The 15,605-nt window shown below is 41.0% G+C and overlaps 1 protein-coding gene across 1 annotated transcript in view; it reads left to right on the forward strand.

Moving 5' to 3' along the window:
- Window positions 1-15,605, forward strand: part of LOC139266634 (cellular communication network factor 6-like) — a 52,520-nt gene that overhangs the window by 29,313 nt on the left and 7,602 nt on the right. The window contains exons 3-6 of the mRNA XM_070884223.1: window positions 1,586-1,875; window positions 6,839-7,093; window positions 14,448-14,641; window positions 15,553-15,558. Coding sequence (XP_070740324.1) covers window positions 1,586-1,875; window positions 6,839-7,093; window positions 14,448-14,641; window positions 15,553-15,558 — 745 coding nt within the window. The remainder of the gene's footprint in view (window positions 1-1,585; window positions 1,876-6,838; window positions 7,094-14,447; window positions 14,642-15,552; window positions 15,559-15,605) is intronic.

Here is a 15,605-nt window from a genome sequence, read left to right on the forward strand (position 1 = left end):
TCCTCAGATTAGGAGACCAAAACTGAACACAATATTCCAGGTGAGGCCTCACTAAGGCCCTGTACAACTGCAGTAAGACCTCCCTGCTCCTTTACTCAAATCCCCTAGCTATGAAGGCCAACATACTATTTTCCTTCTTCACCGCCTGCTGTACTTGCATGCCCACTTTCAGTGACTGATGAACCATGACACCCAGGTCTCGTTGCACTTCCCCTTTTCCTAATCTGCCGCCATTCAGATAATATTCTGCCTTCGTGTTTTCGCCCCCACAATGGATAACCTCACATTTATCCACATTATACTGCATCTGCCATGCATTTGCCCACTCATCTAACCTGTCCAAGTCACCCTGCAGCCTCTTAGCGTCCTCCTCACAGCTCACACCGCCACCCAGTTTAGTGTCATCCGCAAATTTGGAGATATTATACTCAATTCCTTCATCTAAATCATTAATCTATATTTTCAAGAGCTGGGGTCCCAGGACTGAGCCCTGCGGCACTCCACTAATCACTGCCTGCCTTCTGAAAAGGACCCATTTATCCCGACTCTCTGCTTCCTGTCTGCCAACCAGTTCTCTATCCACGTCAGTACATTACCCCCAATACCATGCGCTTTGATTTTGCACACCAATCTCTTGTGCGGGACCTTGTCAAAAGCCTTTTGAAAGTCCAAATACACCACACAGATGAATGGAAGCCATCCAGAGATAGACTCACCAGATAGGCCAAGTTCCCACAGAATATGTCATCAGCCCTTTGCTATTAATCAAAAATATTTCTGATGAATAAAAAAAGCCACAAATAATCACAAGGGGGGGTAAGATTTCCACTTTGGGTGAAATTACGTCCCAAATGTGCTAGAAATTGTGTTGGTTAGGTTGCAGTTCAAGTTTCTGATAAAATTCATTTGCATAATCACAACAGTAAAATCTTCAATAAACCAGCGCAATTGGGCAGCATAATAGAACATATTTCTTCCTTTTTTTTATTTCATTAAAAGTATTTACAAGTGATAACTGTGCAGTTTTATTGCAGCTGTAAATGGGTTTATCACTAAAAATTATCATTTTTAATAAGGGTGTGCAGTCCTCCACCTGTGAGTAACCTCACTGAAAATGACTTTAAAAAACTTTACTGAACTATTTAATAGTTTTATTGGCATACACTAGTCAACTAAATATTTGCGCTCAAGAAAATTAGTGTAATTTGAAGAACCTTCCCTAACCAGCCCAATTGGTGGAATCTTGCAGTTTTGACCTGGAGTGCAAGTCTAGTTTTGTGGACGGGGCCTGATTCGGGTGAATTGAATCTTAAACCAGCATAAAAGATCGCAGAAAACACGATTTGGAGTGTAACTCACTTAAAATGCCTTGATCTTATTATGCACTGGATCGGCCGATTCTGCCTGGATTGCGCTGATGTTACTAGCTGAAACATGCGGAAACTCTACCCCAAGGACATTAAAGCAAATGAGAATTGTTTGTTACCATCCAATTTTTAAAAAGACATCACAACAGTGACAGTAGATCTTTGAGACAAGATCATATTTCTCAAGGGTTTTTAACTGTATCTAAGTTATTATGCAGGATACAACAAAGTCAAGCACAACAAGCAGTTGTGAAAACTGGAAGGAAGACAGCAGAATTTGAAGAAGCTCCTGAACGCAGACAATTTTGCAAATGGCCATGCAAATGTCCACGCAAACCTTTATGTCCACCTGGAGTAAGTCTGGTAACTGATGGCTGTGGATGTTGCAAAACCTGTGCAAAGCAATTTGGGGAGCTCTGCACTGAAGCAGACACCTGTGACCCTCACAAGGACTTGTACTGTGACTATTCTGGTGATAGGCCTAAGTATGAATTTGGAGTATGTGCACGTAAGTTAAATCCTAACAGTAATTTTCTGTTCAAGGTTTTATTAAAATAATGAATTAAAATTATTTAATTCACTCTATCATTATATTTGAATGCAATGATTATGTCAATGTTACTTTTGTTTTGAAAAGAAAGACATTCTGTCTACTTTAGATACATTTATACCCCTAAGAATAGCACTGCTGTATTTCGTAAGTGCAATATCTGCAGTATATTAAAGTATTTACAGGTCCTGCAAAAAGACAGAAAATGTATTCTTCATTTTTAAAAAGGAAAGTTTTTCCCACAAACATTGAGTTATTCATTAGGGGAATTGTACAAAACTACTGTTCCTGATAGAAGCAGTCCACATTAAAGAAAATATATTAGGTGATATTCACAATCACGTGCTTGATGACCTTACAAGTGTTCTTCTTCTAATGCCTAATCTACTACTACCTCCAAGTTTTCTGCAAGTGTGAGGAGCTTCTGTTAGTTTAAGAACAAAGGGATGGCGGTGACCAAAATATGGTTTGCCAGTGGGTTGCAAGTCATATATGGCAGGAGGATGCTGAGAGTTTGAGACTGTAAAAGTACTGCAAAAGATAGTGCCATTGGCATCTCCATTCTTTCATTAGTGAAGTTGGTCCAAAGACCAAGCTGTCTCTCCTAATACATACCAATAACCTGCTCACCAATGCTCAGTTTGGGTTCTGCCAGGAGACCACTCTGCTCCAGACATAGTCAAAAGAGTGGAATTCCAGAGGTGAGATAAGAGTGACTGCCCTTGCCATCAAGGGAGCATTTGACCGAGTGTGACATCAGTAGCCCTAATAAAATTGAAGTCAATGAGAAGCAGGGGGAAAAATCTCCACCAGCTGGAGTCATACCTAGAACAAAGGAAGATGGTTATGGTTGTTGGAGATCAATCATCTTAACCCCAGGACATCACTGCAGCAGTTCCTCAGGAGTTCCTTTCCACCTCCTAGGCCCAACCATCTTCAACTGTTTCATCAATGACCTTCCCTCCATCATAAGGTCAGAAGTGGGGATGTTTGCTGATGATTACACAGTGTTCAGTTTCATTCGCAACTCCTCAGATAATAAAGCAGTCCATGCCTGCATGCAGCAAGACCTGGACAATATTCAAGCATGGGATGATAAGTGGCAAGTAACATTCGTGCCACACAAGTGCCAGGCAATGACTATCTCCAACAAGCGAGAGTCTAACCACCGCCCCTTGACATTCAACAGGATTACAATTGCCAAATCTGCCACCATCAACATCGTGGGGGAGGTCAACATTGACTATAAACTTAACTGGACCAACCACACAAATACTGTGGCCACAAGAGCAGGTCAGAGGCTGGGTATACTGTGGGAAATGTCTTACCTCCTGACACCCAAAGCCTTTCCACCACCTACAAGGCATGTGGGTCTGGAATGTGATGGAATACTCTCCTCTTGCCTGGATGAGTGCAGCTCCAACAACACTTAAGAAGCTCGACACCTTCAAGGACAAAGCAGCCCATTTGATTGGTACCCCATCCACCACCTTAAAAAACATTCATTCCCTCCACCACTGGTGCACCGTGGCTGCAGTATGTACCACCTACAAGATGCACTGCAGCAACTTGCCAAGGCTTCTTCGGCAGCACCTCCCAAACCCACGACCTCGACCACCTAGAAGGACAAGGGCAGCAGGCACATGGGACTAACATCACCTGAAAGTTCCCCTCCAAGCTACACACCATCCTGACTTGGAAATATATCGCCATTTCTTCATTGTCGCTGGGTCAAAATCCTGGAACTCCCTCCCTAACAGCACTGTGGGAATACCTTCACCACAAGGACTGCTGCAGTTCAAGAAGGTGGCTCACCACCACCTTCTTAAATTCAATTAGGGATGGGCAATAAATGCTGGCCTTACCAACGACGCCAAGAATTTTTTAAAAAGTATGTGTATCCAAGATAGCCAATGCCAAAGCCCTGATTTCTTTTGTCAGTATCCATGCACCAGTTGGTGCAAGAGATGTTTCCTCACATAAGCTGAAGAAACTGTCTGAATGTCAGTACTAAATGCACCAATGGAAAAAGTAGAATAGATCGCTTCTTTCAAAGTTTTAATAGACAAATCACACATCTTTGGACTGTCGTCTGACTTCTTTTAGTCTGATTCCTTATTCTGAGCCTTGGATGCTGAACAGTTAAAATTATCCTTGACAAAAAGCATCTAACTATTTAGTACGGACCGGTATTGGGACAGTTAAGAACTGAAGCATGCAGGGCTGAATGAAAACCATACATTAGAAATTATGTTCACCAATATTAGCAAATACTTAACATAGTCACATATGACATTCTTCTGTCTATTGTTTTTAACAGGCATTAACCCATTTAAAATAATTGGATTAATGCCACAGCCAAAATAATGGATGGAGGTGTAATTGCAACATGTTAAGCATTTATTCATTATTGCCACCAACAGTTGTTTCAAGACTTTTCACTAAAAAAGATCTCAGCACCATCAGACTGAGACATAGAGAAATAGGACTGTAGTTACATCTACACACTTATTTTAAGAACACTTGGATTTTTTCCAAGTGGTAACGCATTCCTTCCGGTTGGTTTCCTACCTTATGTGATGGTTGAGGCATACTAAGCACAGTATTATCTCCTTCTTGACCTGTTCCAGATGTAATTGAATGATTACTGCCAATTTCCAAATGCAAGGCACTTTCTCAATTCTCCACTGTAAAGCCCTTCGGATCTTCCACTCTATGTACTTCAGGAGAAATTCTGCCTACACTGAGGCTTATCAACTCTGAACTCTGCTTTATTATACGTTCTATCTCTTTCAGCATAGTTTCTCTCTTCTTCTGTCTTATTAACTTGATCAGTACACCCAATAAGTGAAATGATGAGAAAGAGTAGCTTGTGTACAAATAGCGTAGTGAAATACAGTGAGCAGAATAACATGGACAGAGCACATGTGCTGTATGAGCTAAGGGCGTGGATGTCAGATGGAGGGAAACTGTATGGAAATCAATAGCTAAAATGGTGGGATTGCTTACAGGAAGACCTTAATGAAAGAATGATATTGGGCAGCTAGCTGGGAGAATGTAATTGTGGGGTTGTGTAACATGTATGCCCATTCTGGTCACAGCAACTGACTGACTGAACAGTTCTGCAGCTCATTATTGAAAATAAGGTGGTTAGAAAGCACAACCCACATCATAAATTCAGTACTTCTCAATGACACCAAAATTCCTCTAATTCTACGCTTGTGAGATTTTCAACAGCAATGAAAACAAGACATTGTACAGAAAAGGAAACTCGTTAGGTTATATATAACTATTCAGTAAATTTAGGAGAGTAATTTAATCTCAAAGTGCAATTAAAATCATTCTCATGTCTTATGTCATCTGAACTCCTGGACATGATTACTGCCTCATATTTAAATGCTGAGTGACTCTAGATTGCTAACAATTTTGTTCAAACAAAACTCACTAGGAATCAGTAGAGTGTACTTTAAAAACATAGAAATGTGTTACTCTATTTTATACTTGATATTTGATCTGTGAATGCATCACATTTTCAAACCGTAGAACTTGATACTTGATGAATAGTTATAGATAGGGGCACTGTTTTGTAGTGACTGAATAAGTCACGTGTAATTATTATAATAAAGGATGATTCTGACTATTTTACCATGAAAGCCACAAATCAGTCGCCTTCATTATAAGGGACCATTATCCAAGTCATTGGCAGAAAGGGCAGTTATGACATATTTTCCACTGTATTTGAAAAGGGAAGTTCTGCCAGAGTTCCCTGCCTGATAACACAAATATTTCAACTTGCAGAAGTAAGGAGGAGGGGGATGAATTTCTCCAACTCATCAGCCCTTTGGTGGAAGAGCAACAGAAAGCCCGATAAAACAGTGTAAATATTTATGCTGTTTGTCTGGGCAAGAGAACCCCCAGATATCCAATCAGCTGCAACTAATAACAATAGGTGGATTTTGACTGTGTGAAAAATTGTTTCCACACAAATATATCATCATCATCATAAGCAGTCCCTCAAAACAAGGATGACTTGCTTCCACGTCAAAAAAGGATGAGTTCACAGGTGTTTCAATGGAGGACCTAATATTCCAGGTCCTGAACTACATCCTGAGGGATGGAGGATGCCTGTGCGTGGATTTTTTAAACCATGTGGTGGCCGTTGCACACCAGCCACCACATTTTTTTTAAACTGCGAAAACTGGAGCTTGACAGAGCTAGGTCTTGGTCCAGTGGCAAGGATTAACCAAGACGACTGGAGACTAGCTCTGCTGCACAGACCAAGTGCACACACATATTGCATTGTGGACTGGCCCGTGTTGCCCCTGGGCCCCTGGCCCCAAACTCATGCCTCTCCTGGGCCCCGATCACATCCCTCCACAGTCTCTCGCCGCTCCTGCAGTATCTGCCCACGCTTCAATCACCGACTTGGACCTTGATGACGTCACTCTTCGCTGCCGTTGCTCTCCTGCACCAGCTCGCGCTGCTCCCTGAAGTAGTACCCCTCCACACTGTCCAGGCCTCCACACTGCTCCTTTTATGGCCCCGACCTGCCGCTGGTGTTCTCACGTAGGTTGGGGCCTCCATGCCACAAATATACATTAGACTGGTGAAAGTTCTGCTAAAACTAATTTTCTGACACATTTACAATTTCTTACCTGAAAATGAGCAGAAATTTTGCCAACATCTAAAATATTCTCTCCTCCTGATTTTCTAATAAACTGCTGATTTATTATAATTTTCAAAGCCACAGCAATCAAAATTCAGTTGGTTAGAATCTCGTAAAGCCAATAAACTATGACAATAGTGAAATGTTTATCTGTTTACAGGGTTTAAAAAAGGGGGAATGACAATTATACTTATGACACCTATTTTATATGTCATTTACTTATTAATTTCTAAAACTGCTCTTTGCTTTTTCTAGATACTATTGGAGTGGGGTGTGAGTTAAATGGAATCTATTATGCGCATGGTCAGACATTCCAGTCTCATTGCCACTATAAGTGCACATGTGTGAATGGTGCGTTTGGATGTACGCCTACCTGTACAAAAAAATTGGCAGCTGGCCAGTGCAGAAATCCCAAGGCCATAAAGAGCTCTGAATATTGCTGTGAAAAGCCCACTTGTGATAAGACTGGCATGAAGAGTCAGCAGGCAACAGCATACAGAGTAATGTCTGGTAGGTGATTTAAGTAAATCCACACAGTCTTGTGATTGCAGATGTAAATAATGTTTATACCTCAGTGACGAAGGAGTAACACATTTGGTCCCACTGGATCGACTAAGCTTATATTCACTGGAACTTAGAAGAATGAGAGGGGATCTCATCGAAAGATATAAAATTTTGACGGGATTGGACTGATTAGATGCAGGAAGAATGTACCTGGTGTTGGGGAAGTCCAGAACCAAGGGTCACAGTCTAAGGATAAGGGATAAGCCATTTAGGACCGAGATGAGAAGAAACTTCTTCACTCAGAGAATTGTGAACCTGTGGAATTCTCTACCACAGAAAGTTGTTGAGGCCAGTTCGTTAGATATATTCAAAATGGAGTTAGATGTGGCCCTTACGGCTAAAGGGATCAAGGGGTATGGAAAGAAAGCAGGAATGGGGTACTGAAGTTGCATAATCAGCAACGATCATATTGAATGATGGTGCAGGCTCAAAGGACTGAATAGCCTACTCCTGCACCGATGTTCTATGTTTCTATGCTTACTCCCCTAAGTCAATGGATAGCACTTCAACTTGTCTGACAGGTGTGTGATTGATTTGATCAGTCCTTCGCCAGCCAAAAATGTGGCAATGCCTCCTTTTGAGGTAGAATGGCCTGGTTTACTTCTATTGCCCTTTTTGGCATTTGTGCTCTCAGAAAAATCACAGAGCAGCATTGATATTGAAGGAGTCTGCAAATCTGTGGATATGGAAGAAAAAAAGACTCAAACAGGCAAACTGGGAATTAAAATCCAAATAAATAAAAACAAAAATTGGCACAGAGTAATACCATGTAATACTGCCATAGAATTGTTTTATAATGCAGCCTTTTTAGATAGCTGATTCTAACATTTAAGGAATGTAGAAATTTCAGCATTTCCATTTAAAAAAAGAGTTAGTATGTGATTGCAAGAAAAATGAATTTTAAACAGTTATACCAGAGATTGCTTATTTTTGTTAAGTTACATTTATTTATATAGGGCAAGGGAGTTTTTGGAAATCTGGGATTGGAACACTGACATTTATTTTTTTGAATAACTTTGTTTAAATATTATGCGGATAACATAATCAGGAGAATTAACCCTGTCCGAAGGAATTTTGATTTTGTAAAGATTTAGTACAGCAGCAAAGCCAAAAAATATTGCTAACATTGTAACATAATTTGAAAGGGTAAAAACTATGTGGCACATGAGGATTGCAGCGATGTATCCCAACCAACATTCCCAACCAACATCACATTCTATCCATGTTGGTTAGCTCCCATGCTAAATTAATATTGTTTAATAAAGTACAGTATTAGAATTAATACATGATTAGCCAAAAGAATTATTTACATATCCTAACAAGGTCTTTCCAAAACTATTGAAGTAAAGAGAGATTTGGATGAGATGTCTGGTAAAGTGAAGTAAAATGTCCCTCTCATTTTTTATTTACATAACGTGGCACAAAGTATAATATGGAAATATTTACACTGCCTCATATATCACCTTTTTCTTCCTCCCAATTCTATTACTAGTGTCATAGATGGATAGAATAAATATGACAGGGTTGACAAGTTTTCATGATGTTTTCCTTCTGGTTTTAACTACAGTATTGTATTATAATTTTACTGAACAGAACAGACGTTTAAGCTTTGAACTATTGAAGTTTATAGCACAGAAGGAAGTCATTTGGCCCAATAGGTTTGAGCCAGTTTTTTGTTCGAGCAATCCAAAACTAATCCCACAGCCCTGATCTCTCCCTGTAGCCCTGTATGGGAAGAGAGCTGGTACAGTGTGATTAGCCATTTGGTTCATTGTGCCTATGTCGCTGCTAGCTGTACATCAATGTTATCCACTCATCTCCATCACATTTTCCTGCTCTTTCTCTGTATGCTTCAAATATTTCCTTTTCAAGTGTTTACCTGATTCTCAAATGCTGTGATTGACTCAATTGAAAGTTGTGGTAATGCATTCAATATTTTGATCATTCGTTGCATGAAAAAAATCTCCTAACCTTTCTCTTTATACTAATCCAAAATATATGCCCTTAATTACCCATTTGCCACCCAGTGGACATAATGTTTTCACTATACCTTCTCAAATGCTTTAGTTCTTTTACCAGCTCCCTCCTTAGCCTTCTCTGCTCCAAAGAAATGCTGTACATGTTTTTCAATTCTTTGATCAGAACTATATACTTTCATCTGTAGCATCATCCTAGTAAATGTACATCAAGCAAATGTACCTTTTCCATGGCTCCCATTAAGTTCCAAAGCGCAAAGTGAGGAAAAGAGGCAGAGAACCATGACACTGGGTCTTCACTTGATGTTGTCCTGTGATTGCTAGAGCGGTAAAAGTGTATGTGCACTTACAACAGGTGCACTTAATGAGGTAGGAGGGGCTATTCCCAGCCTCTAATTTTCCTTCCTGGCTCTGTTGCACAGGAGGACAGGAAAAAGAGTGAGCGAGTGATAGTGATAGGGGATTCAATTGTAAGGGGAATAGATAGGCTTTTCTGCGGTCGCAACCGAGACTCCAGGATGGTATGTTGCCTCCCTAGTGCAAGGGTCAAGGATGTCTCGGAGTGGGTGCAGGACATTCTAAAAAGGGAAGGAAAACAGCCAGTTATCGTGGTGCACATTGGTACCAACAACACAGGTTATAAAAAAGGGATGAGGTCCTACGAGACGAATTTAAGGAGCTAGGAGCTAAATTAAAAAGTAGGACCTCAAAAGTAGTAATCTCGGGATTGCTACCAGTGCCACGTGCTAGTCAGAGTAGGAATCGTAGGATAGCGCAGATGAATACGTGGCTTGAGCAGTGGTGCAGCAGGGAGGGATTCAAATTCCTGGGACATTGGAACCGGTTCTGGGGGAGGTGGGACCAGTACAAACCGGACGGTCTGCACCTGGACAGGACCAGAACCAATGTTCGAGGGGGAGTGTTTGTTAGTGCTGTTGGGGGGAGTTAAACTAATATGGCAGGGGGATGGGAACCAATGCAGGGAGACAGAGGGAAACAAAAAGGAGACAAAAGCAAAAGACAGAAAGGAGATGAGTAAAAGTGGAGGGCAGAGAAACCCAAGGCAAAAAACAAAAAGGGCCACTGAATATAAAGGGGTTGCAGGAGGGGTCAAAACTAGAAATCATGGTTTAAAAACTAGTATTAAAACACTCTACCTAAACGCACGCAGCATTCGAAATAAAGTAAATGAGTTGACGGCACAAATCATTGCAAATGGGTATGATTTGGTGGCCATTACTGAAACATGGTTGCAGGGTGGCAAAGACTGGAAATTAAACATACAGGGGTATCTGACGATTCGGAGATAGACAAGAAAGGAAAGGAGGTGGGGTAGCTCTGTTAATAAAGGATGATATCAGGGCAGTTGTGAGAGACCATATTGGCTCTAATGAACAAAATGTTGAATCATTGTGGGTGGAGATTAGAGATAGTAAGGGGAAAAAGTCACTGGTGGGCGTAGTTTATAGGCCCCCAAATAATAACTTTACGTTGGGGCGGGCAATAATCAAGGGAATAATGGAGGCATGTGAAAAAGGAACGGCAGGAGTCATGGGGGATTTTAACCTACATATCGATTGGTTAACTCAAATCGCACGGGGTAGCCTGGAGGAGGAATTCATAGAATGCATACAGGATTGTTTCTTAGAACAGTATTTTACAGAACCTACAAGGGTGCAAGCTATCTTAGATTTGGTCCTGTGTAATGAGACAGGAAAAATAAACGATCTCCTAGTAAAAGATCCTCTCGGAATGAGTGATCACAGTATGGTTGAATTTGTAATACAGATTGAGGGTGAGGAAGTTATGTCAGAAATGAGCGTACTATGCTTAAACAAAGGGGACTACAGTGGGATGAGGGCAGAGTTGGCTAAAGTAGACTGGGAACGCAGACTAAATGGTGGCACAATTGAGGAACAGTGAGGACTTTTAAGGAGCTCTTTCATAGTGCGCAACAAAAATATGTTCCAGTGAAAAAGAAGGGTGGTAAGAGAAGGGATAACCAGCCGTGGATAACCAAGGAAATAAAGGAGAGTATCAAATCAAAGAACAATGCGTATAAGGTGGCCAAGGTTAGTGGGAAACTAGAAGATTGGAAAATTTTAAACAACAGCAAAGAATGTCTAAAAAAGCAATAAAGAAAGGAAAGATAGATTACGAAGGTAAACTTGCGCAAAACATAAAAACAGATAGTAAAAGCTTTTACAGATATATAAAACGGAAAAGAGTGACTAAAGTAAATGTTGGCCCCTTAGAAGATGAGAAGGGGGATTTAATAATGGGAAATGTGGAAATGGCTGAGACCTTAAACAATTATTTTGCTTCGGTCTTCACAGTGGAAGACACAAAAACCATGCCAAAAATTGCTGGTCACAGGAATGTGGGAAGGGAGGACCTTGAGACAATCACTATCACTAGGGGGGTAGTGCTGGACAGGCTAATGGGACTCAAGGTAGACAAGTCCCCTGGTCCTGATAAAATGCATCCCAGGGTATTAAAAGAGATGGCGGAAGTTATAGCAGATGCATTCGTTATAATCTACCAAAATTCTCTGGACTCTGGGGAGGTACCAGCGGATTGGAAAGCAGCTAATGTAACGCCTCTGTTTAAAAAAGGGGGCAGACAAAAGGCAGGTAACTATAGGCCGGTTAGTTTAACATCTGTAGTGGGGAAAATGCTTGAAACTATCATTAAGGAAGAAATAGCGGGACATCTAGATAGGAATAGTGCAATCAAGCAGACGCAGCATGGATTCATGAAGGGGAAATCATGTTTAACTAATTTACTGGAATTCTTTGAGGATATAACGAGCATGGTGGATAGAGGTGTACCGATGGATGTGGTGTATTTAGATTTCCAAAAGGCATTCGATAAGGTGCCACACAAAAGGTTACTGCAGAAGATAGAGGTACGCGGATTCAGAGGAAATGTATTAGCATGAATAGAGAATTGGCTGGCGAACAGAAAGCAGAGAGTCGGGATAAATGGGTCCTTTTCGGGGTGGAAATCGGTGGTTAGTGGTGTGCCACAGGGATCGGTGCTGGGACCACAACTGTTTACAATATACATAGATGACCTGGAAGAGGGGACAGAGTGTAGTGTAACAAAATTTGCAGATGACACAAAGATTAGTGGGAAAGCGGGTTGTGTAGAGGACACAGAGAGGCTGCAAAGAGATTTGGATAGGTTAAGTGAATGGGCTAAGGTTTGGCAGATGGAATACAATGTCGGAAAGTGTGAGGTCATCCACCTTGGGGAAAAAAACAGTAAAAGGGAATATTATTTGAATGGGGAGAAATTACAACATGATGAGGTGCAGAGGGACCTGGGGGTCCTTGTGCATGAATCCCAAAAAGTTAGTTTGCAGGTGCAGCAGGTAAGCAGGAAGGCAAATGGAATGTTGGCCTTCATTGCGAGAGGGATGGAGTATAAAAGCAGGGAGGTCCTGCTGCAACTGTATAGGGTATTGGTAAGGCCGCACCTGGAGTACTGTGTGCAGTTTTGGTCACCTTACTTAAGGAAGGATATACTGGCTTTGGAGGGGTTACAGAGATGATTCACTAGGTTGATTCTGGAGATGAGGGGGTTACCTTATGATGATAGATTGAGTAGACTGGGTCTTTACTCGTTGGAGTTCAGAAGGATGAGGGGTGATCTTATAGAAACATTTAAAATAATGAAAGGGATAGACAAGATAGAGGCGGAGAGGTTGTTTCCACTGGTCGGGGAGACTAGAACTAGGGGGCACAGCCTCAAAATACGGGGGAGCCAATTTAAAACCGAGTTGAGAAGGAATTTCTTCTCCCAGAGGGTTGTGAATCTGTGGAATTCTCTGCCCAAGGAAGCAGTTGAGACTAGCTCATTGAATGTATTCAAGTCACAGATAGATAGATTTTTAACCAATAGGGAATTAAGGGTTACGTGGACTGGGCGGGTAAGTGGAGCTGAGTCCACGGCCAGATCAGCCATGATCTTATTGAATGGCGGAGCAGGCTCAAGGGGCTAGATGGCCTACTCCTGTTCCTAATTCTTATGTTCTTATGTTCTTATGCTGAAAGGATGTTCATTTTGAAGAGCACCCAGCCCCTCTCCTGTTGAAAGATTAGAGAGGGAAAGGCAACAAAGGCCAGAAGAACCAAAATAAGTCCTGCTTTCCTTTATGGACAAAGGTTAACACTGTGTTTGGACAGCAACCAAAAGACGTCAATGTCAGTAGTCATTCTCATTGCTGAAGTTCCTTGTTTCCAAGTGCATGCTGTGGGCACATCAGGGATAGGATAATGACTTAGCCCTGGAAATGCAGGTGGGTTCAGGGCATTGCCAAAAATTGCAGAAAGTCCTGCAACTGGAGCAGCATCTTTAGTTCTTTACTCTTGTATCAAATTCTCTTTTATATAAAACTCATGAAGCCTTTTAAAGTTATTTTGCAATCTTGCTTTTATCTGTACCCCTAGATTTCTGTCCCTGCAGTCCATTGAGAATTATACTGTTTAGATTGTATATCCATTCTCTATTTTCCAATCTATTTAACTGCAGTTGCTACCTATCTGCCTACATCCTAACCTATGAGTCAGAAGGATGTAGGTTCAAGTCCCACTCTAGGGACTTGAGTACAAAAATCTAGGCTGACACTCCAGTGCAGTGTTGACGGAGTGCTGCACTGTCGGAGGTGCTGTCTTTCGGATGAGATATTAAACTGAGGCCCTGTCTGCTCTCTCAGGAGGACTTAAAAGATCCCATGGCACTATTTTGAAGAAGAGTAGGGGAGTTATCCTCAGTTTTCTGACCAATATTTATCCCTCAATCAACATAACAAAAACAGATTACCTGGTCAATATCACTGCTGTTTGTTGGAGCTTGCTGTGCACAAATTGGCTGCCACGTTTCCTACTTTACAACAGTGACAACACTCCAAAAGTACTTAATTGGCTGTAAAGTGCTGTGAGGCGCCCAGTGGTTGTGAAAGGCGCTATATAAATGCAATTCTTTCTTTCTAACCTCACTATATCCTGTAATCTTCTACATTCTTCCTCATAGTTTGCTATGCCCTGTAATTTGCTGTTGTCAGTAAATTTTGATAGAGATTCCTCTATATCCATGTCCAAATCATTTACGTATATGCAGATCCCAACGGCACACTGCTAGCTACATCTTGCTAATCTGGGAAACATCCACTTCATCCTTCTCTGCTTTCTATCCGTCAGCCATCTCTCTCTCTTTATACCATTACTTCACCTTTAATACCATGGGCCTTAAACTTGAATCTAAAGACAAATTAATTTCTGTATTAACATGTCTCAGTTCTATGTTTATTTATATAACAGTTTATAAGGCAAGACCAGTAATATGGCGGAAGAAATGTATGCTTCAAACAACTCCATGGAGCACCTGTTCAAAATCCTGTGACATAGGAATTTCAGTCAGAGTGACAAATGACAACAGCAAGTGTGAACTTGGGAGAGAAAGTAGATTGTGCTTTATTCGACCTTGCAACACAAGCATATTGAAAAATCTGAAGGTAAATCACAACGGAAAGAATCTACCAGTCACATTAGCAACATTTTTTTAGGGGGAGAGAGAAAGTGATAGAGAGATAAAAAAAAAAAATTTGATTGCATGAAGGTATATATTCATGTACTACAGTGAAGAACACATCACCTGAAAATAACAGGCATACCACTGGGCCATCTGGTAGTCAGAGATGGGATTGATATGTAAACACAATGGGCCTGAAATTGTTGCATGGGGGGAGGGCAGAAATTGGGCATTTTTCCAAAATGTGTGAAAGAACCTGGATGCTCAGTTTAAATCCCAATCCACACAGACAGGCATTTCTTCCTCACACAATCCCACATCTCAGAAATAGTTAGGGGGCATGTCTGAAGCGCCCCCACGCTACCCTGGGAATTCCGCTCAGCTTGCCCCCTTTAGGCACGTGCAGGTTCCATTGTTGGTTCACCAAAGGCCCCAAAGATATGAAGAAACAAAAGCTAACAAATCCTAAGGAGTTCAATTACTTTCAAACTGGAGCTCTTTTTCTCCCTGTGGGGAGCTTTTTCTGGCATCTTCAGCCCAATAAGGCCCCCCAAGCTTTCTCCTTATGATCAACATAAATCCTGAAATTGATGAAAGGAAAACAGAATCAATATGTAAGAAACTACATTGTAGTTTTGGCACAGAGTTGCAAACTATTTATTATTTTCTACTCTATGATGAGTTAGAAAAGTTTAACTACTACTGTAAAAATGTTTTTATTGCTATTATTTGTTTGTTCTATTACAGTTTAATAAATTTGTTTTGTAATTAAAGCCAAAACAAGGCCTATTGTAATTATTCTATAGTTTTTGAAAATGGAGGATTCTTGAGGCATAGAATAGCGGAAGTAGTTTACAAAAGGATACCCAAGCTTTGCTACAATACTTCATTGAGATACCAGTACAAGTGGACACATTCTCAAAGATACAAGGACCTAGGGCTCTCCT

Source organism: Pristiophorus japonicus, chromosome 7, assembly GCF_044704955.1.
Source record: "Pristiophorus japonicus isolate sPriJap1 chromosome 7, sPriJap1.hap1, whole genome shotgun sequence".
Classification (NCBI taxonomy): Eukaryota; Metazoa; Chordata; class Chondrichthyes; family Pristiophoridae; genus Pristiophorus; species Pristiophorus japonicus.